General features: G+C 36.9%; 1 protein-coding gene across 32 annotated transcripts in view; it reads left to right on the forward strand.

Annotated features, from left to right (window-relative positions):
- Slmap (sarcolemma associated protein) overlaps positions 1 to 21,772 on the forward strand; it is a 149,192-nt gene that overhangs the window by 53,920 nt on the left and 73,500 nt on the right. For 19 of the 32 annotated variants that reach the window (XM_013143956.3, XM_013143955.3, XM_063257356.1 and 16 more), the window contains exons 2-3: positions 14,747 to 14,894; positions 21,083 to 21,155. In XM_013143956.3, coding sequence (XP_012999410.2) covers positions 14,747 to 14,894; positions 21,083 to 21,155 — 221 coding nt within the window. Of the gene's footprint in view, positions 1 to 14,746; positions 14,901 to 21,082; positions 21,156 to 21,772 lie in introns of all 32 variants that reach the window. The other 13 variants (XM_063257342.1, XM_063257341.1, XM_063257355.1 and 10 more) reach the window with 1 other exon arrangement.

Genomic DNA, 21,772 nt, shown 5'->3' on the forward strand with positions numbered 1-21,772 from the left:
ATCTCAAATACTTCACTCCATGCTCTTAACTTTATTGTTTGTGCTGAGAAGTCTGCTGTGATTCTGATAGGTTTTCCTTTATAGGTGATCTGTCTTTTCTCTCTGACAGCTTTTAATATTGTATTCTTTTGTTCAATTTCTGGGATGGTGATTATCATATGTCTGGGTGTAGTTTTATTTTGGTTATGGCTATTTGGAGTTCTGTATGCTTCATTGATCTTGATATCAGTTTCCAATCTCATGTTTGGGAGATTTTCAGCTATTACTTTTCTAAATAACCTCTTGATATCCTTTATGTTGTTCCCTTCTTTTTCATTTATCCCTATCAACCTTATGTTGTTTTTCTTTGCATCATCTTGCAGGTGTTGAATTGTTATTTCCTGATTTCTTGTTATTTTTAAAAGATCTTTCCTTTCCTGTTCACTGGCTGCCATCTTGTCTTCAAGGTCTGAAATTCTATCTTCACATTCATTGAGGTAGTGTTTACAACTTTCAATGGAGTTTTTGATTTCCTGTATATCTTTTTGCATCTGCTTTATGTATTGTTTGTTTCTTATATTGTTCATCCAGGCATTCTATATTTTTGTTTAGTTCCTCCAATTTTTTAACTGTGTCTTCTTCAAATATGTTCAACATCTCCTTCATTTCTTCTTTTACCTGAGAGATTATTTCTAGTTTGAATTCCCAGAGTTGCTTCTCTATTTCGGTTACTATTATTTGAGGTATTTCAGACATATGGCATGTATTTTCTTCTATGTACATGGCCCCTAGGCTTTCTTGGGATGGGCTGGATATTTGAGATTGCATTTTGGTCTTTCATTTTCTCATTTTCCTATATTTCCGTGCTTCAAGTGTTGTTCCAAAGCTTCTCCTGGGCGTGTTGGAAATTGTCTCTTATGTCCTGGACTCCTGAGACTCCTCTGGTCGTGTAGCTCCCTCCTGGGGCAGCGAAGCCCCCAGATTGAAAGAAGGTTGCCAGGTTCCTCTCAGGTAGGCCTAAAGCCTCCTCAAGCTACCCCGCTCCCCACTCTTGCAGCAAAGCTTCCCTGAGGGAAAGAAGGCCACCTGGCGTGGTCCAGGTAATCCCAAATCCTGCTAAGCCCAATCTATTGTGGCTGCAAGCCCAGCCGGCCCCCAACTCCCTAAAGCAAGGATCTCATATTCTCCTGGGGATTGGATGTTGTGTAACCATCCAGCTCTTTGGATGGCAAAGCTCCTCAGGCTGATAGAGGGTCCCCCAGTGGCATAGGTAGGTCTCAAATCTCCTTAGCAGGCCTGTTCCCTCCTCCAGGTGTTGGCAATAGTCCTGGTGCTCTCCAGGCGGAAAGAAGGTCATAGGCAAGGTTGGAGCAGTTTCCCTCAGCTCGGCCCAGCTCCCTCTTCCCAGCAGGCAGCTGCAGTGTGGCCTTTGGGTGAGAGAGGGTGGTCTGCAAGGCTGGAACGGGGACCCGCGGCTTGCCCAGCTCTGTGGTGTGGCCTTTGGGTGAGAGAGGGCGGTCCGCAAGCAAGACACAGCCTTACAGTGTAGGCTAGGCCGGCCTTAAACGCATGGTGATGCTCCTGCTTCAGCTTCCCTAATGCTAGGATTATAGGCAGGTGCCACCACACCCAGCCAAAGAATTAGTGATTCTTAACTGGGAATATTACTCATCCTCAGAAGTGGAATGAGGGATGTTGGGAGTAGACTGTTTTGGAACATCTGAATTGTGTGGCAATGGAAAATTTGGAACATCCGTACGATGCTCTCAGCCCAGTAAGGAGTTAGTTTTCTTTAGTCTAAATTTCTCATCTTAAGTATAATGATTGTGTCATGAGTTGCATTATTAATTAATTAATTAATTTTGGTACCAGGGATCAAAATTGCAACCTCACACTTGCTATTTATTTTCCCCCAAATCTGTTTTAAGGAGAAAAATAAAAACAAAAAACTAACACTAAATTTCAAAATATGTCAATCAAGGGGCAACGTTCCATACATTGCACATTGACATCCCCAAATCATTCACCCAGAGCACAAGACATCTGCATTCAATTGTCTGGACAATTCTAGCTATAGTATTATTACTATGTATGCACTTATTGTCCTCTGTAACTTTGCTTCTCTCCTTTTGTTAATGGACCTTTGATTTATGACAAAATAATTAAGAGATTTTCAATTGAAAATCCACAGAGGGGCAGATACCTCACACCATGGACAGCCAATTCTACATGGCATCCTTCTTATAACAGGCAGAACTATAAAGATTACAGAATACTCTCATAACCATGTGATAAATATTTCTTAAAAAGGTGGATGGGACTTCAAAACCCTAGAAGGCAAAAATAGGAAAAAGCCAAGCAGAGGCAAGGTAGCACATGCCTTTCTAATCTTAGCCACTCATGAGGCAGAGACAGAACAAGAAGATTCCAAATTCCAGCTCAGCCCAGGCAATTTACAATTTACTGAGACGCTGTTTCAAAATAAAAGCACAGGCATGGTGGCTTAGACCTGTGATCCCATCAACTCTGGGAATTAAAGGAGAGAGATTATAAATTTGAGCAGCCAAGGCACTTTAGCAGGCTTAGCAAGGCCAAATATCAAAATTAAAAATCATAAAAAAAGAGCCGACTGAGGTGGCTTACACCTATAATCCTGGCACTGAAGGGAGGCTGTGGCAGAAGCATCACGAGTTAGAGAGAAGCCCGGGCTTCATGAGGCCAGGTCTCAAACAAAAACCTCATCCAGGAGTGTTACCAACTAGTCCTGCAAACCCACTGAAATGCTCCTGTGAGACGTAAATATGGAAATGGGATATTCATAGCAGCGTACACTCCATGTGCACAAATGCTACCTCCAGTGGGAAAGGACCCATCATGGCTTCCCCCAGAAGACTCAGCAGTCTTGGGCCATTGTGTCCTGGTATTCAAAGGTCCCTTGGTATTCAAAGGTCCCTGGTGTTCAAAGGTCTCTTGGAATGCAGAGGTAGTGGTGAATGAGAATCTCAAAGGTGTCGAGGGCATCCAGGATAGTGGATCTCAGGAAGGTCCTTCATCCTTCAGTCCAGGATTCTCATGCCAGGTAGGAGCTGGGCAAGTGTGGAGCCCAGAGCAGAGGAGGAGGTAGGTATGCAGGGGGTGGAAGAGACCTGTAGCCTCAACTAGGATTGTGAACCATACCTGCACATGGAACTCCATGTTAAGGCTGGCTGCCAGGGCCACCTGCGTCTTGGGGGAGGTGTGCCCATTCATTTTGAAATGTTTTTCAGGTCAAAATTCTGTTTCTTTCTATAAATCTTGGCTGTGGGACCCAGAAAGTGACTAAGACCCTATTTCCTGGTTTCTTCTCTGTTTCTGCACCTCTCCTTTTATTTTTTAAATTGTAGTTTTGAAGAACATCTTTGTGGTTGTGTATATAAATTGTCAAGCCTTAAGAAAATCTCTACAGAATTGTCACTGAAAATGGAATCCTGGGGGTGGGGATGTTTGGGGGCGGTAGTGGCTAGAAATACAGCTCAGTGAGTGGTGGCGCACTGGCCAGTGTGTGCTGAGGCCTTAGGTTTGATCTCCAGCATCAGGTTGTGTGTGTGTGGGTAGGGTGGTGGGGTGCTGATAAAATGGAGACATTTGAGTTTATTTTTGTTAAAATTTTTTTTTCAAAAATTCTTTTCAAGGAAAAAAAGAAGAAAACTAAAAATTTCAAATCATATCAGTCAGGGGGCAACAAAGGATACATACATTGTATATCATTCCTAAATCATTCACCCAGAGCACAAAACATGTGCATTCAATTGTCCAAACAGTACCGGCACAAATCTTTATCTTTAGTGAACTCAGAGAAATCAGTAGTATAACTATCTTTAGTTTTTTTTTTATACATACACACATATACATATGTATGTTTCAGCTTCTCACACTAGTGAGACAATATGGTGTTTACATATTTTGTCTTATTTCACTTATGAGTAAGGTTTCAGGTTGCATCCATTCACCTATAAAAGTCTAGTTTATCCTTCTTTATGGCTGAGTAGTACACCATTGTAGAAAAATATTACATCAGCTTATCTATTCCTCAGTGGATGGACATTTAGGTTGGTTCCAAGATCTTGCTGTTATAAATTGTGCTGCTATAAACATAGGTTCACATATATTGCTGTGGTATGATGCCCTTAATTCTTCTGGAAAGATACCCAGAAGGGGAATAGCTGGGTTGAATGGGACCTCCAATCCTAGTTTTTTTGAGGAATCTCCACACTGATTTCCACAGTAGTTGCACCAATCTGCATTCCCACCAACAGTGGAGAAGGGTTCCTTTTTCCCCACAGCCCTCTAGCATTTGTTATTGCTTGATTTCTTGATGGTAGTCATTCTTTCCGGGATGAGAATGGAAGTCATGCTTTCTGGGATGGAAGTTGTTTTGTATCTCTTGAATGACCAGTGATGTTGAACATTTTTTCATATATTTATTTGCAGTTTGTATTTCATTTGAGAAGTATGTATTCATCTGAGATGTCCATTTTTGGATTGGGTCTTTAAATCTGGGACGACCAAATTTTTTTTTTTTTTAATTCTTTATATGTTCTCAATAGTAATCCTTTAAGACCAAGGTTTTTTGCACAATAAAAATTATATGCCACCTTGAGTGGTTGTGCCTGAATAATGGAAAAAAGCATCATGATTATTTTTATTACTTTATAAACTTTTTTAAACCATAAATTTTTTTAGGAGGCAGATGTACTATTTGCATCTTTTAACATCTCTGTTGAATTTGTCAAATACATTGTTTTGTATATGGGCCTTTTTTCCCTAAATAAGATCTATATTCCTGTAGTTTGCCAAATTTACCATTTTTAAATGGAAAAAAATTTTAATTTCTTATTTCCTACCTCTTGGTGACTATATAGAACAATATTAACCATTTTTAGATTGAACCCATTATATCACTACTAAATAGCGTGTGAGGCTTTAAACCCAGTGACCTTATTCATTTTATCTTACAAATGTGATTCCAGTGATTTATTTCTTGTGACAAACAACTATTCTATGGATGAAGTATAGTGTAGTGGTGGTATACTGTTTTGCTGTTTTAGCCAATCTCAGAATGCTTTAAACTAACATTTTTTGGTGGTTTTTTGTTTGTTTTGTTTTTTTGAGACAGGGTCTTGTTCTATAGTTCAGGCTGGCTTTGAACTCACTTTGTAGCCCGGGTTGTCCTTGAACTCACTGCCATTCTCCATCCTCAGCCTCCTGAGTGCTGGAATTACAGGTGTGCACTACTACGCCCAGTTTACCTTAACTTTTGCAGGGAAAATACTGACTTATAACATGTAGAGGATTGAGTGTTTTAAATACCCTTATTTTGCTGACCTTTAGAGTTTAACAGATTGAGTTTGGGATCTTAGCTACCTAATAGCCTGAAGGCAAAGTTGAATGCTTCTTGCTATTATTAACAAACCATGAGAGGAAACAACAACAACAAAAAATAAAATTTGTTTGTTTACCCATCAGGTTTATGGTGTGGCAAAAGGTCAGTCTGCTCCTGATTAGAATTTTGTGGACTTTCAGTAACCTCATTTCTCAAAATAACATTTTTATGATATATTTATTTGATATCTTTTGAGATTCAGAAATCTACTTTACTTTATTCCGAATTCTTGGTGAAAAACTGTCACAACTTGAAAACATTTAAGAAAGCATATTTAAGAAAAGTATAAGTCTAGTTGTTTTTTTGTAATGTTCTGATTTTTGTTTTAAGACTTTCTCCTTCCCACCTCTCTACCTTAGTCCTTCGTAATCTTATCTTCATTCTTATGTAGAGAGATAAAAATATTTTTCTTTTTTCCTTTTTCCCCTGTGACCTACAGGAAAAGTTTATTGTACAATAAAGGTTTCTGGAATGCCACTTGGAAAATGGAAAATTTTCTGGTAAATTTATATTTGTAAGATATTTGGGTAGGATATTAGCTTACTCCGTTTTAGTAGATGCAATATTTCATTTTGGTGAAAATATATCATCAGTTTCCTATACATTTGTCTAGAACCTGTAAGTAAACCTTTTATTTCCCTCACCTCTTTCAGTAGAATGATTTAAAAATTTCAGCTCTTGTATGCATAGTACTTTGCTAGGCAGAAAATCAAAAAGGTTTCGTAAATAAATTTATATTGAACACGTAAAGAATAAGTGTGGGTACTCTAAGAAACAACTAAACTGTTGATGGCAAAAGAGAATGGGTCATGGGTCTCCCTATTGGTAGTGATTCCTACTGCTGTTCATCCTACACACAGCTGCCGGGTCATCAGAACTATTGGAGTAATCTTCTTAAAACAGTACTTTGGTCAAATCTTCTAGTAGTGCTATTTGTTTTAAATCTCAACTCTTTAGTCTAGTAATGGCAAATCTTTTAGAGCTTTCAGTGATGATAAAGAGCCCACTGCAGCATGCATGTCATAGGTTCACCAGCACTGCTACTTAGTTCATTGCTAAGGCCCTATGTATTCAGGGAAGTCTTGGACATCAGACTTACTACCCAGAGACTTTTAACTATCTTAAATATGCTCAAATACTTGAGGGAAAACATGGATTAAAAATCAGAAAAGTGATGCCTGAACAAGTGAAGAATATCAGTAGAAATCATCAGTAAATGGTTCAACCACAGTTTTGAGCAGGGAGAAAAACAATCAATAGATGTGAAGATAAAGTAATTGAAATCACCCTTGGGAGCAGCAGAGAAAAAAATATATGAAGAAAAGTGAATAGAATCTATGGAACCTATCAGCAAGCCAACAGGTATGCCAACATATACATTATGGTAATCCCAGAAAAGAGTTTTATGTTTTTATTTATTTATTTATTTATTTTTTTAGATAGGGTCTCCTTGGGTAATTCAGGCTGACCTTGAACCTAGGCTGGCCTCAAATTTGCAGTGATCCTTCTGTCTCAGCCTCCCAAGTGCTGGGATCATAGGTGTGTACCACCACACCTGGCATATTTTTAGCTTTTATATTTAGATCTTTAATTAATTTTTAGGTTTTTATTTGTTTGTTTTTCTGTACTTGGTATGTGACCTGGGGGCCATCATTCTTTTGCATATGACCAATCAGTTGTCTCAGCACCATTCGTCAAAGAGACTGCCATTCATTTGAATTGGTTTTGTGAAAAATTCGCTTACCCTATTAGTGATGGAGAACCTTTTAGGGCAATTTCAATGATGCAAATAACCTGCTATGGCATGCATATGTTGCCACCACTGGCTAGATGTATATATTGATATCCAGAGTCATAGTTTTATTCCCCTGGTCTGTATGTCTATCTTTATAGCATTACTATCCCTATTTGATGACTTTAACTTTGTAGTAAATTTTGGATTCAGGAAATAAGCATCCATCAAATTTGTTCTTCATTTTCAAGATTGTTTTGGCTCTACATGTTCTCTTGCTGATTCCATGTGAATTCAAGCATCCGTTTTCCCATTTCTGTAGAGTGGCTATTGAAATTTTAATGGATTGTGTTGAATCTTGGGTAATATTGGCACATTAACAATATTAAGTCTTCTTCATGAACGTGAGGCATCTTTATATTTATTAGCTTATCTTTAATTTCTTTAAATAATGTGTTATAGTTCCTATTGTACACGTATTTTACATCCTTGGTGAAATTTGTTTATAAGTATTTTATTCTTTTAGATGCTATTACAAATAGAAGTGATTCCTTAATTTCCTTTTTGGATTATGCCTTGCTTGCTTATAAAAACATAGCTCTAGGGCTGGGAAAGTAACTTAATGGTAGAGCACTTGCTTAACATGCCTGAGGTCCTGGGTTCAGTCTTCAATACTGCAAACAAAAAAGCACAACTCCTTTTTTGTGTGTTGTATTTGTGAGTTACAACTTTATTGAATTTATTAGCTCTAACGTCATTCTTCTGGTTCCATGGAGTTTTCTCTATATAGGATCACATCATCTATGAATAGACATATAGTAGTTTACTTCTTCCTTTCCAATTTGGATGTCTTATATTTCTTGTCACTTCTAGAACTTCATTACAGTGTTGAATAGCAGTAGTAGAACTAGGTGACCTTGTCTTGATTTTAGGAGGAAAACTTTTACCACTGTGTGTCGTTTAGCTGCGAGTCTTTCATAAGTGATCTTTTTCATGTTAAGAAAGTTTACTTTCAGTTCTACTTTGTGATGTTTTTTTTTTTTCTTCATCAAACTTGCAGTGATGCGCTTGCCTTAGCTGGGATTACAATCATGTACCACCATATCTGGGTTCTGAGTTTTATTTTGAAGGGATGTTATGTTCTGGCTAATGCTTTTTCAGTAGAAATTGAGCTGGTTGTGTAGGTTTCTCCATTTTTGCTGGTATGATGTGTTACATTGATTGACTTTGTTAAGTTGATTAACCTAGTGTACAACCCACTTTTCAAGGAGTGGCAGCTGCTTGAATGGGTTTGTGATTTAGGGAAACAGGGTTAGGGAGTGTAGCGCTGTATTATTATGGGTAGAACATTGCCTAGCCCTGAACAAGAGCCTGGATTTAACTCCCTCCCACCCCCCTACCCCCCATTTTGCTGAGTTAGGCAAAACAGATAAGAACCTTATTTACTTCTTCAGGTCACCTCCAAAGAGGTTTAGATTGACTCAGTAATTTGTAACTAAGTTCTGTTCTAATGCCCCTAGAATAGTAAGTACTATACTAGGGTCCCACATTGGGAATCCTGCTGATATTGTTAGGACTTCTTTTTTGCTAAAGGGGGAGGTAGGACAAGGGTAAGTAATGCTAGAGAGCTTCTCTACCATGTTTAAGTTTTAAAACAGTTTTTTGGGTAAATGTTTATTGTAAGCCTTCAAGTATTTTTCAGAGTTCTAACAAAGTTGGTTCTTCATTTTCAGGGTTTGCATGTTGGGACAGAAGCTTGGAGCTGCCTGCTCCACCATTACTGATGTTATTTTCTTCTTTTCTTTTTGATTAAAAAAATTTCTTCCTTTTTACCTTTTATTTCTCCTCAGGTATTGTTTGCCTCTTTTTTTTTTTTTTTGTCTTTTTCGTTTTTATCGGTACCAGGGATCGAACTCACGACTGCCTGCTTGCAAGGCAGCGCTTATGCCGCTGAGCTAAATCCCCAGCCCCTCTCCTCAGGTATTGTTATATTTAATGTTTTCTTTCTAGTTTTTATTTCTGAAATGAATTTTAAGTTTTTTTAGTTTTCACTTTTCATAATTTTATAATTATGATTAATATTGTTCTTTTGTGTTTTGAATTATCTTCCTTAATGTCTTTTAGATTGTTTTGAAATTGGACGATTTTGATCTGTTCTAAGGTCTGTCTTTCATTATCTGTAAAGGTGTTTTCTTTTTCTTCTTTCTTTTCCTCCTCGTTCTTCTCCTCCTCCTTCCTTCTCCCTCTTCTGTCTCCTTCTTCTTCCTCCTTCTCCTTCTGGTTCTCCTCCTTCTTCTTCCTTCTCCTCCTCCTTCCTTTCTTCTTCTTCCTTCTCCTTCTCATTCTCTGTTTTCCTCCTTCTCTTCTTTCTCCTTTTTCTTCCTTCTCCTCCTCCTCCTTCTTCTTGCTGCTGCTGCTTCTACTTCTTCTCCTCCTCCTCTTCCTCCTTCTTCTCTTCCTCCTCCTTCTCCTTCTTCTCCTCCTCCTTCTTCTCCTTCTCCTTCTCTTCCTCCTCCTCCTTTTTCTCCTTCTCCTTCTTCTCCTTCCTCCTCCTCCTCTTCCTTCTCCTTGTCCTTCTCCTAACTGTATGGGATGTGACCTTGATAGGTTTTCTTATTCATTTTCAGGTAAAATTAATTTTTCTGTGCTTCAAAAGAACTCATGATTCAGAATAACTTTCTTAATTCATAGAGCTCCCTCTTCTGTTGTTTTTATAAAATGTTCAACAATATAATGGCCTCCTTGCTTCAGTGCCACCCCACCTCCAGCAAGGCCACCTACATGCTGAGCAAGTACTGTACAATATAGCTACATCCCTAACCTTTTTCTGCCTTATTTTGAGACAGGGTCTACACCGTTAGCTAGGCTGACTTCAAACTTGCAGTCTTTTGTCTTGGCCTGGGATAACAGGTATGCGCCACCATGCCTGTCTCCCTTTCCACTTTTATCTAGGCTTTTTTTTCTCTCTATCCTGTTACTACCCCTATTCTGCTCAATTTTGGTTCTGTTCCCAGCAGTTTTCCTTCATGGGAAGAAGCTTGGTTGGTAGATTGGCTTTAATAATTTACTTAGCGAATAAAAATATATATAGGTGAGTGGTGGAGCCGACTCAGAATGCACAAGGTCATGGGTTGAATTCCAGACTCCAGGGCAAAAATATATCTACATCTATACCTATACCTCCTTGTCTATCTATGGATATATTATATATAGATTTGGATGGATGGAGATTATAGGCATGCGCCACCATACTTAGCTCTGTAACCTACTCTTACTGTAAATGTTGTCCATGAGATACTTGGCTTTATTTTAGCCACACTGTTTGGATTGTTTAGATGAAAAGTTTCTGTCCTAACATTACCACCTGCAGAGAATCGACCATGCATGTTCTTAAAACTACCTTGTAAGGAATTGCAGTTCATGGTTATCTATGGTATGTCTATTGTATTTGTGTTTTATTCTGACGCTTTAGCTCACCTATTGGTATTTGGATATTGGAAAACTTACCAACATATAAAGGATTAGAAAGCACACTATATCATAGTAGTGGAAAGGACAATATTTACAGATTGTGACAAAGTTTAAAGTAAGACAAAATTCATGTTTATGGAATGAATTAATCTACAATAGAAACTTTCTGAGTATCAGAGAGAGAATTATGCTAACTGTAATACTGTGTCTTACTGAAATTAATTAGCAGGACAATAACAAATGACTGATAGAGAAAAGCTTTTCAGTTAAAGCTCAATATCCTTGATTACAATGGTTGAATTTTGGGGGTTGTATTGTTCACTCAGGTAGAAGAAGGAGTTGATTACAGAATTGAAGCCTGAAAACAAAGATAATACTGTTGTCAAATTTTGACCACATGTCAGAGAGAGTTTTATAAATTTAGGCTTTCTTGTACACCTGTTCAGCATCAAAATGAAGGTCCATAGTGCAAACACTAGAGCTGCTAGAACATTCCTTTGGCTCCTGTTTAATTATTTATTTTTTATTATAGTCAAAACTAATTTTATTTAAGGAGCCAGAAATCTTGGTAGAGAATTTATTGGCACAGAGGAAAAGAATATTTCTCATTTGAAAGTCATGGAGGACCGACTAATATACTTGGTTTCAGGAAATGCCTCCAGGGACTGTAATAAACACAGTCCCATTCCAGTTTCTTGCAAACAAGTTGATACCCTTAAACCTTTAGGAACCTAGTCTGATAGTAAATAGAATAACTTTAGTATAATGTAGATTTAATAATAGATTGTGTTACGGAAAGTACAGAGCCATTACTGCATTTTTATTATCAATCTTTCAAAACAGCCAGAGGCAGATACTATATCTCTACTGGGAACTAAATGCAATCTCTAGCTCTGTACAAGTGCTTCAAAAAGCCAAGGGCACAAGTGGAGGTTGTGCGATTGAGAGAGATCAGCGATAAAAAAGAGTTGGAGTGATTGAGTTCAGAGAAAGAGCCAAGAGCCAGATCATGTAACACTCTATCGACTGCAGTGGTAAGAACTTTGGGTTTTGTTTATTTATTTTGTAGAGCTAGGGGTCAAAGTTGGGGTCTTTTTGCATACTAGGCAATGGCTTACTGAGCCACATCCCTGGTCCCTAGGGCTTTGGATTTTATTCCATGGTATTGGGAAGCCTTTAGATTGAGCACAGAGGAAGAATGAACAAATAATATAAATAACGTGTTGAGGCTAAAATAGAGGCCAATACCGGTACCATAATGTGGCTTGGATAGTAATACAGCTACTTCAGAATGAAAAGAACCTAAGTTAATACTGATTTTACATATATATCATACAGTAAGAATACTTATATGTAACATGTGTTATATAATGATGTACATAACACATGTATATGCACCTATTATATTTGGGTATACAAGTATGTGTCATCACACCTGGTCCTGATTTACAGGTTTTTAATTTGAAAATATGTTATGGCTTTGGATATAGGAAGTACAGATATGACACTGACACATAAATATATATTTCTTTTTATTATTTTTCAACACATTTTGCTGAACAGTACTGAACCTTATTTTGTATATTCCATTCTGATTTTAGCTTAGTACGTGGTGAAAGATAGGGGTCCAGTTTTAATCTTCAGCATATGTAGAGTCAGTTTTTCCAGCACCACTTACTAAAGAGGCTGTCTTTCTTCCAGTGAATGTGTTTGGCACTTTTATCAAAGATAAAGTAGCTTAGTGTGTCTGGAGTTGTTTCTGCATCTTCTAATCTGTTCCATTGATCCTCGGGTCCAATTTTTTTTTTTTTTTTTTTTTTTTTTGCCAGTACCACACTTTGTTTTTAATCACAGTAGCTTTCTAGTCTCACTATACAGGTTAGGCTGGCCTTAAATGTAATACGTAGCCAAAGCTCACAGTGATCCTCCTGCTTCTCCACCACACTTGGCTTCTCTTTGTCCTTTTAATAGCTCCTTTTAATTCCCTCTATCAGGATTAACCAGAAAACCTACTGAGGCCCTTATTCTATTCTTTCCCTGCCTATGCACCCCTTGTCCCTACATGTCTTAAATCTCACTTTTATAAAAATTTATAAATGAAATATTACAGTTTCACTGTTAAAGTTATATAAAGTCTTGATGGCATAAACTAATTTTTTTTTTTTTTTTGGTCTTTTTCCTTTTTATCGGTACCAGGGATCGAACTCACGACTGCCTGCTTGCAAGGCAGGCGCTTATGCCGCTGAGCTAAATCCCCAGCCCCTTATTCTTTTTTTTTTTTTTTTTCATAAACTAATTTTTAATATAATGTGTCTATTATTCTCTGGGAAGGGAAATTCGGATGTTATTAGAATAAGTAGGGTAAAAATATATAGGAAAGTATGAAAGAAATCTACATCCTTTCTAAAAATTGATTTTCTTCCTAGTATGTGACCCCAGGTCTTTCTAATTTCTTTTAGAATTGGCAGATGATAGCTAGGCTTCCTGTACTAGGGTTGCCCCTCCCTTCCTAAGAGGGAAGACTATATGAAAGGAAAGTTTGAGAGGCTAGGAAGCTATATCTGTGTAGATGGTTCCAGTATTTCAGTGTTTCAGATACTCTTTAGGTCTCAAATATGCTTTATCATGAATTTATTAAGAAAGTACTAGTCCCGATACCAACTTGTATTAGCTTGTATCTCTTGATTATGCGTTACCAAAAAACCAATTGCCCTTGCTTGTGCAGTAAATTCTGCTTCGTTTTAATCCATGCATCCTAGCAGCAGTTATAAAATCAGTATGCAATGGAAAGATAGAATTTTTGTTTAGCTGCCCTTTTTTTTTTCTTTTTAAATAACTTTATGGAGATATAATTCATATACTATAACATTCACCTTTGGGGGTAGGTAGTGGTACTTGGCAGTTGAACTCAGGGCCTGTACATTGAGGTACATCTCAGGCCATTTTTATTTTGATGTGCACAGGCAGAATATTATGGTTGATACCTTGTGTCAACTTGAAACATTTAGAAGTTTAAAAGACTCAGCAGGGAGCTAAGAACCTTACTTTGTTAATATCCTCATCCTTTGCAAGAGGAGGTCACAGAAATTTTGTGTTACACCTGCCCTGGAGCGGGTAGTGGCTTTGGTATGATACAAGGAAAGAGAAGACACTTGCTTCCCGCTTTTTGCTTAGGCTGCTGCTTGTAGTGTTGCCCCTGTGCAGTGCCACCCTGTCTTGGAGCCAGCTGACTATGGACTGAAACCTGCACAAACAGTGAGCTAAATAAACCTTTCCTTCCTTCATTTTGGGTGTCAGGTGTTTTGTCCCAGCAATGAGAAAAAAGTAACCAAGACAGGACTTGAACTGGCAATCCTCCTGCCTCAGCTTCCCCAGTGCTACGATTATAGACACGCATGACTGTATCCAGCTAACATTCACCTTAAAGTGTAAATTCAGTGGATTTTAACATAATCACAGAGTTGGGCAGTCATCACTCTAATTTTAAATTATTTTTGTCACCCCCTAAAAGAATTTTATTCTGTTAGTACTCGATCCATCTACCACTGTAGTCCCTTGCAGTCACTAACATGCTTTTTGTCTTATAGAATTGCATAATCTGGATGATTCATATCAATGGAATGGTCTTTTGTATCTGGCTTTTTTTACTTTCTGTAATGTTTTAAAGATTTATCCTTGTTGTAGTATATGTCTGTACTTTGTTCATTCATATTGCCAAATAATAGCCCGTTGTATGGATACACTACATTTGCTTATTCATTCATCAACTGATGGACTTCTGGATTGTTTCCATTTTTTGGCTGTTATGAATAATGCCAATGTGAACATTCATGTACAAATTTTCATGAGGACATGTTTTTAAGTTCTGTTGGCTAAATACCTGCTGGTGGAATTATTGGGTTACAGTAGCTTCATGTTTAATATTTTGAGGAACTGCCAGTCTGTTTTGTAGTTTGGCTGTAAACATTTTATGTAGTTTGATTATAAGTCATCTAGTTTTAAAGTTTTAATTTCATAAGTTGAACATTAGCTGAAATTAGTACAATTGTTAACAGAAAAAAGTTCATCTTAGCAGACTTTAGTTTTAAAAAATAAGTTTGAAGTTATTGCTGTTAATCTTTGGCCTTTTTTTTCTTTTGCAGTTTTATCTTCAGGACACTAAAAGTAGTAATGGTACCTTTATAAATAGCCAGAGATTGAGTCGAGGCTCTGAAGAAAGTCCACCATGTGAAATTCTTTCTGGTGACATTATCCAGTTTGGAGTAGATGTGACAGAGAACACACGGAAAGGTACGGGTATGGATCAGTTTTCCCATTATTTTTCTTTTTAAGATTATCTATTCTTTCTTTCTTAATGTTACAAAACAATATGTGCTTTTCCCATGCTTAAAGTAGCTAATTAAATTATATATATATACATATATATAGTGAAAAGTTAAGTCTGCCACTTCGCTTATTGCTTTTCTGAAATTTTGATTTCTGAAATATTAAGTAGTAATTTATTTATATTTTTTATCGCATTATGAAAACAGATATTATTATGTATCTCACTTAGGAAGCAGTTAGCTGCAGTGATAACCAACTAAAATTAGCCTAAACTATAAGATATTTATTAGTAACACAGTGTTGAGAACAAGGAGACTTAATGAAAAGTCTAGAGGTAAATAGATATAGGTCCCGTGTTTATTCTGTTGGCTCAATGATATAATCAGTGTTTTAGGGTCCTTAGTGTGTTGGTTTCTTAGGCTTTTTTGCTTATCTTGTCAAAGTGGATGGCCCACAGCCTAAGGCTTTATTTTTGTCATACATGTATTTTCAAGCAAAAAGATCTTTGTGTGTGTCTGTGTTGAAAGAATAGTCTTTCGAGAATGTACTCAGTGTATTTCTCGTTATGTCTCACTGGTCACGTGAGTAGCTCACAAATATGAAGCCTAAGAAGTTACTTGGCAAAGGAGAAGAAAGACAGCCATTATTAGTGTAGCTCAATTGTGATTTATCTCTTTTGGTTGTGTATACATTCTTCTCCTAAACAAAATCAGAGTCTTTTAACAAGAAGTAAGGGAGAAAGCAATGGAAGTAGGCAGATAGTAGTACCTGTCACAACTATAAAGTAAAATTTAATGTCTGAAAATTTTCAAAACTGGAAGTTCTCTAGTTAAATAAATGTAGATTGGTCTTTATTTTTATAATTTGAAGCTTCCTGACTTCATATAGTGAACTTCATAAAGCTCACTGTCAACTTTCAAAGTGAAATTGTATGGCTGAATCATAAAATTAAATAGATTAAAAACCAAAGTGTACAGCATCACAGAATATTAGTTCAGTATGAACAATGCAACAATTTGGCAAATTTCTTGTTTTGTTTCTCTGAACACTCTGATTTGGTGGTACACTAAGTCATCAGACTTCATATAGATGTGGGTGTGGTGGTGGTAATGGTTTCAATTTATATGTACATGCATATATTTGTATATGTATTCTCAGTGGAATTTCAACAATAGTATTTTTCTGGCTTTTGCTGGCTTCAGGAAATTAGGTTTTTATTTCATTTTGGGTAATTTTAGAAATTGCTATTTACAGTTGTAAACCAGAAAAGAGAGATTGAATTTTAATACATTTACTCCTTATTGAGAGAACTCAACTTATGTGTGATCATTTTGGAAACAGCCTACATTGGATGTCCCTGTATCTCATGTTCCATAATGTACACAGTACAGTAAGCTCAATAAGTGGAACCTTGACAGTGTGTAAACCACAGAGAAGAGAATTTTATTACACTGTCCTTCAAGGACTGCTTTTTTATCTTACATTTCCCAGAGAATGATTAGGCATTAATTGATAAAAGTGAAGAAATCAAATTTTAGTTTACTTAAGGCAAGCAGAGTCTTTAATTTGCTAACAAATGGGCAGATTTCACTAGTTAGGCATGTACAAAATAGTCTGCTTAAAATATCATTGTTAACAAATAGGCCTACATTCTAGTAGGTTGTTGAAAAGAAAGGAAGACAGAAAGCTATGACTTAGCCACTCAACTTAGTTACTGGCCACTCATTGGTTGCTGAACCTACTAATTGCTCAATGCCTGAGTTTTGAGTCACACACCATTACTGTCACACACCATAAACTTCTGTTGCAAAGCTTGGGCCAGTTAGTTCTATAAACGTTACTCATAATTCAAGTCAGGTGTGCATCTAACTGCTCACCAATCCCAGATCTGTTCACCAATGTCTGTTCTTAGTTAAGCCTCTATGAAAAAGGGCTTGTTATGAGCAGAATCAGTGCTATCTTCTTTTGGCTTTATCGTCTGACCGCACTAAATTGCTTTACTCTCAACTGTAGACCTTGCCTTTTTTCTTCAAGCTCTTGCATATGCTTTTTCATATGCCTACAAACCTTTCTTATTTCCACAAGTCTAGACAAGGTGCCTCATGCCTCATTGCACCTTGCATCTTCCCTTTCATATATTTGCCTTGCTCACTAAACTCTAAGATGTGTGAGTAGCCAATATCTGTCTTCATTGTAGAATCTCTCTTCACTTAACCTGCCACGTGTTAGTTGAGTAGATTTAAGATATCTCGTGAATCTCCCTCTACCATGTGACTAAAGTGTCACAACCAAGATTTTTACGAGCTTCCTCCTAATCCACACAGACTCATCGTCAGGCTGAAAATATACAATCTTGTTACTCACTTCTTTATTATACTGTCACTTAGCTCTGTATCCTTTTTATTTCATCTTATAACTTGAGTATCATGATTTTATCATCAGTTTAATGGGTTGTTGTACAGTGTTTAATGGTCATATTGTGGCAATGTTCAGTGTGAACAAGAGTGTGAAAAAAGTTCTCAGCTCAGGGCCAGGCACTGTAACTATTACTAAAGGCCTTGCTAATCATTTATATAGTGTATGTCATTAAATTTGCTCTCTTAGTAACTTCAGTTCTAGGATCTTTTGTTTTTTGGAACCCATCATTGGCCATTTCAAAAGAATTCTTACCAACTTGCACTTTATAGCTGCCAGGAGAAACCAAAAAATTGATTATAAAATACAAACTGTACTAACTTTACTAGGTTGAATAAGGGAACTTTTCTGATGGCATGACCGTTTTCTTTTGTTTATTTAAAAAAATGGGTTCCTGACTCATCTGTAAAACTATGGATGTCTAAGAAGGTACACTGATAGATGTGGAACCTGTGATTTCTGTTGTTTGAGTTTAGGAACTGTGCTCAATTAAGTTACTAACATCACCTGGGTGTTGTGCTGCACCTATAATCCTGTCTACCCAAGAAGCCATGGCAGAAGGATTGAAAGTTCTAGGCCAACCTGGGCAACCTACCAAGACCTTGTTTCACATTCTTTTTTTTGCCCCGCCCCCCATTGAACTCACGACCGCCTGCTTGCAAGGCAGGTGCTTGTGCCACTGAGCAAAATCCCCAGCCCCTTGTTTCACATTTTTAAAAGAGGTGAGGATATTTGTAGCTCTAGTAGTAGAGTGCTTTCCTAGCATACATAAGCCTCTGAATTCAAACCTAAACTGTTTATATGCTTTCCCCTCTCAGTACCCAGCTTCCCTTCTTAGTTTGTTTGCTGTGAATCCATTTTTGTAGACTCTAAACCTGTATTTCTAGATGCTTGCTTGTTTCTTTTTGAAGGTTGTACCACCTTATTACAGTAACTTTTTACAAAAATTAATTTTCTCTTTAAGCAGATCATTATACTGACTTTGCAAAGTGCTTTATTATTCCATCATTCTCCCAAACCCTCTTGCTGAGGCTTCATGTTTTTTTTTTTTTTGGTCTTTTTCCTTTTTATCAGTACCGGGGATCGAACTCAGGACTGCCTGCTTTCAAGGCAGGCGCTTGTGCTGCTGAGCTAAATCCCCAGCCCCTGGCTTCACCGTTTTCTAAATCCTGTGTCTTCCTTACCTCTAACAGTTGTGTTATCTTAACCATTGTGTCTTTTCTCTGAATCCTCGTTTTTTTCTGTTGCCACCACAGAGTATTATAGCAACTCCTTACTTTTGACCAACTCTACCAACTAACTGCCTCCAGACATTATTCTATTACAGCTTTACTTATGTCTTTTTCCTGCTTTAAGAAACCTTCAGTACTAGTTATCTCACTACAGAATGCCAGTTGTTATATCCCCGGCCTGACCCTGCCTTTTTTCTGTGTATGGGTCCATCCATGTCCATGCCTGTCTAGAAATTGAACCCAGGACCTTTGTATTGAGCTATCACCAGATCTTGCTTGCTTGATTGTTTTGTTTCCCTTTTTGTTTTTTGGCACCAGAAATTAAACCCAGGGACTTGTGCTTGCTAGGCAAGTGTTCTACTTATTGAAGTACATCCTCAGCTCTAAATTTTTGGTTTTGAGACAAGGCCTTGGTAAGTTGCTAACTTGCTCGTTCTAGGTTTGAACTTGAAGTTCTTCTGTCTCAGCCTTCTAGTGTGCTGGAATTATAGGTCTGTGCCACTAGACCTCTTTCTAACTTTTTACAATAAAGCCCAAAACCCTAAGATTAGAAATTATTTTTAGCAAAATGTTAACATCTCTGGTTTAGGTCTTAATTTTTTTGTTTATTTCTTTTGCAATATATACTGGGGACTTAACCCAGTGCATTTGCACTGAGCTACATTTCCTTCCTGCTTGCCTTCCCTTCCTCCCTTCGTTCATTTCCTTACTCTCTTCCCCCCTCTTTCTCTCGTTCTCCTTTCTTTTCCCCTTTCCTTCCCTTCTCTCCTTCTTCTCCTTCCTACCTTCCTTCCTTCCTTCCTTCCTTCCTTCCTTCCTTCCTTCCTTAGTGTAGGACACTTATGGTATACAGGACAGAGAATGAGGCCAGAGGGAAGGAAAGAGCTAAATGGTTGATGACTATGACTGCCATGGTGGACAGAGTTTAGAAGCCTATCTGATAGATAGTTCTTGATCTGTGTTAACATTTTTGATATATTCAGTTATTTCATGAAAATTAATGTTGAATAAACTGCTAAATTTCTTGAATTTAATGTATAGTTCTGGGTGACAGTCGTATTACTTCATGTTTATAATATCATCTTGATATTATGGCCTGAATATTCAGTGTTATCCCCAAATGCGTTCTTTTTTCCCTCTTATTTCAAAGAGAAAAAATAAAACAAGATTCAAAATACAACAATCAGGGCAACAATGGTATATAAAAGTCTCCAGTGTGTCCTTCTTTATGACGGTGTAGTACTCTGTTGTAAAAAAAAAAAAAAAAATACCACATCATTTTATCCATTCCTCAGTGAGCAAAAACTGTGATTTTTTTTTTTTTTTTTTTTTTTTTTTTTTTTGGTACCAGGGATTAAACTCACAACCCTCATGCTTGCCAGGCTGGTACTTGTGCTGCTGAGCTATATCCCTGTCCCCAAATGCATTCTTAAAATTCAGTTTTATTAAACTCCTAAGTTTTGACAAATGCATATAGGCAACAGACACCACTTCCTCTAGCCAGTATATAATATATTCTCATCAGTTGGTATTATCACTTCATTAGAATTCAGTGAATCAAATAAACTAATTCATTAGACCTTGGAAGATGCAACATCTGAAGAATAGAAGAATAAAGTGATAAATCTTTTAAGCCAGAAAAAAAAAACAACTTTAAAAGTAAAACTCACAGACCAGCTCTGTATAAGCACCACATCTGGGGAGTTTTGTCTTTTAAAATCTTTAGTAGGAAAAGGAGGAAGTGGTAACAATGATAGAAGTTGTCTAAAAAGGACAACTGTGTTTATTATAACCATATGTTGCAAATGGAGGAAGAAACAATCAAGAAGAAAAACTTTAAACTGAGCTGAAAAAGTTCCCATATGAGTTTTAGCAAGCAACTCTAGTACTTACCAGCAGGGCATTATAGAGACACCTTCGCTTGTCTGAAGTCTTGGTTTTCTTGCCCTTAAAAGGTGGGATAGAAAAGATGTATCCTGGGGCTGGGGATTTAGCTCAGTGGCATAAGCACCTGCCTTGCAAGCAGGCAGTTGTGAGTTCGATCCATGGTACTGATAAAAAGGAAAAAGACAATTAAAAAAAAAAAAGATGTATCCTGAACTATATTACACAGCATTTTTGAGGCATAATTGGGATATTGTATGGGAATCAAAGAACTAGGAATAAGAACTATGCTATATTTTAAAGGAGATTAGAACTAGGTTTGATGTCAGTAGATAGGGATAAAAGTGTATTTCCCTTCCTCAATTGTATTTCCACATATTCAGCTGGCCTTTATTGACTGTTGTTGTGGAACAATTCTATCTGTAATTCTACCTTCAAATTATGATTCATTATAGACAGAGATGAGTTTTCTCAGGGTGATAAATATTGTCATTAAACCTCTAGATTTATTTTCTTTCCCCAGCTTGTTACTTTTAGAAGTAAAACATACGTTTACCTATGAAAGGTACAAAGTTTTATATTTTTAAACAATTATTTTATGTATTTGTTTGTTTTAACCAGTTACCCATGGGTGTATTGTTTCCACAATAAAACTTTTTCTACCAGATGGTATGGAAGCCCGGCTGCGCTCAGAGTGAGTATTAATTAGTGCTGTGAAGTTTTTGGATTAATTTCTTTGCTTAATAACATTCTAGATGATGACATACTGCTGATATTTGAGGATAATTTTAATAATATTGGATAATTGATAGAGTGCTTTTAGAATATAATATACTCCAATTTAAATTGCTTTATGCATCAGAACCATGATAATAATTCACTAATGTAAATATTACTAATATTAATAATTTATTAATAATAATCAAAGACAGGTTATTTTTTAAAATCTAACTTTATATTTGAATAGGTAGTTGTTTCTCTATGTTTAAGGTATATTTGTTACTGGTGAACAGTAACTGTATTCCTTTTGATCTACATTTAATATAATTCTTAGACTGTGATTGCATTTGAAGTTAATACCAGTGTCATATTCTTGTAAGACCATAAAGAAATCAGTATAGTTAATACTTGCCAGGCATGGTGGTATATACCTGCAATCCCAGCGCTCAGGAGGCTCAGGCAAAAGAATCACCGTGAGTTCAAGGCCAGCCTGAGCTACATAGTGAGACCTTGTTTCAAAAAAACAAAACAAAAACAAATATAGTTAATACCTTGTGCTGGTGAGAATTTTAAAAAGTGTTTCTCAGTGTT

The sequence above is a fragment of the Cavia porcellus genome, unplaced genomic scaffold, assembly GCF_034190915.1.
Source record: "Cavia porcellus strain 051 isolate PalLab524CR breed Dunkin Hartley unplaced genomic scaffold, mCavPor4.1 scaffold_10, whole genome shotgun sequence".
In the NCBI taxonomy this organism is placed as follows: Eukaryota; Metazoa; Chordata; class Mammalia; order Rodentia; family Caviidae; genus Cavia; species Cavia porcellus.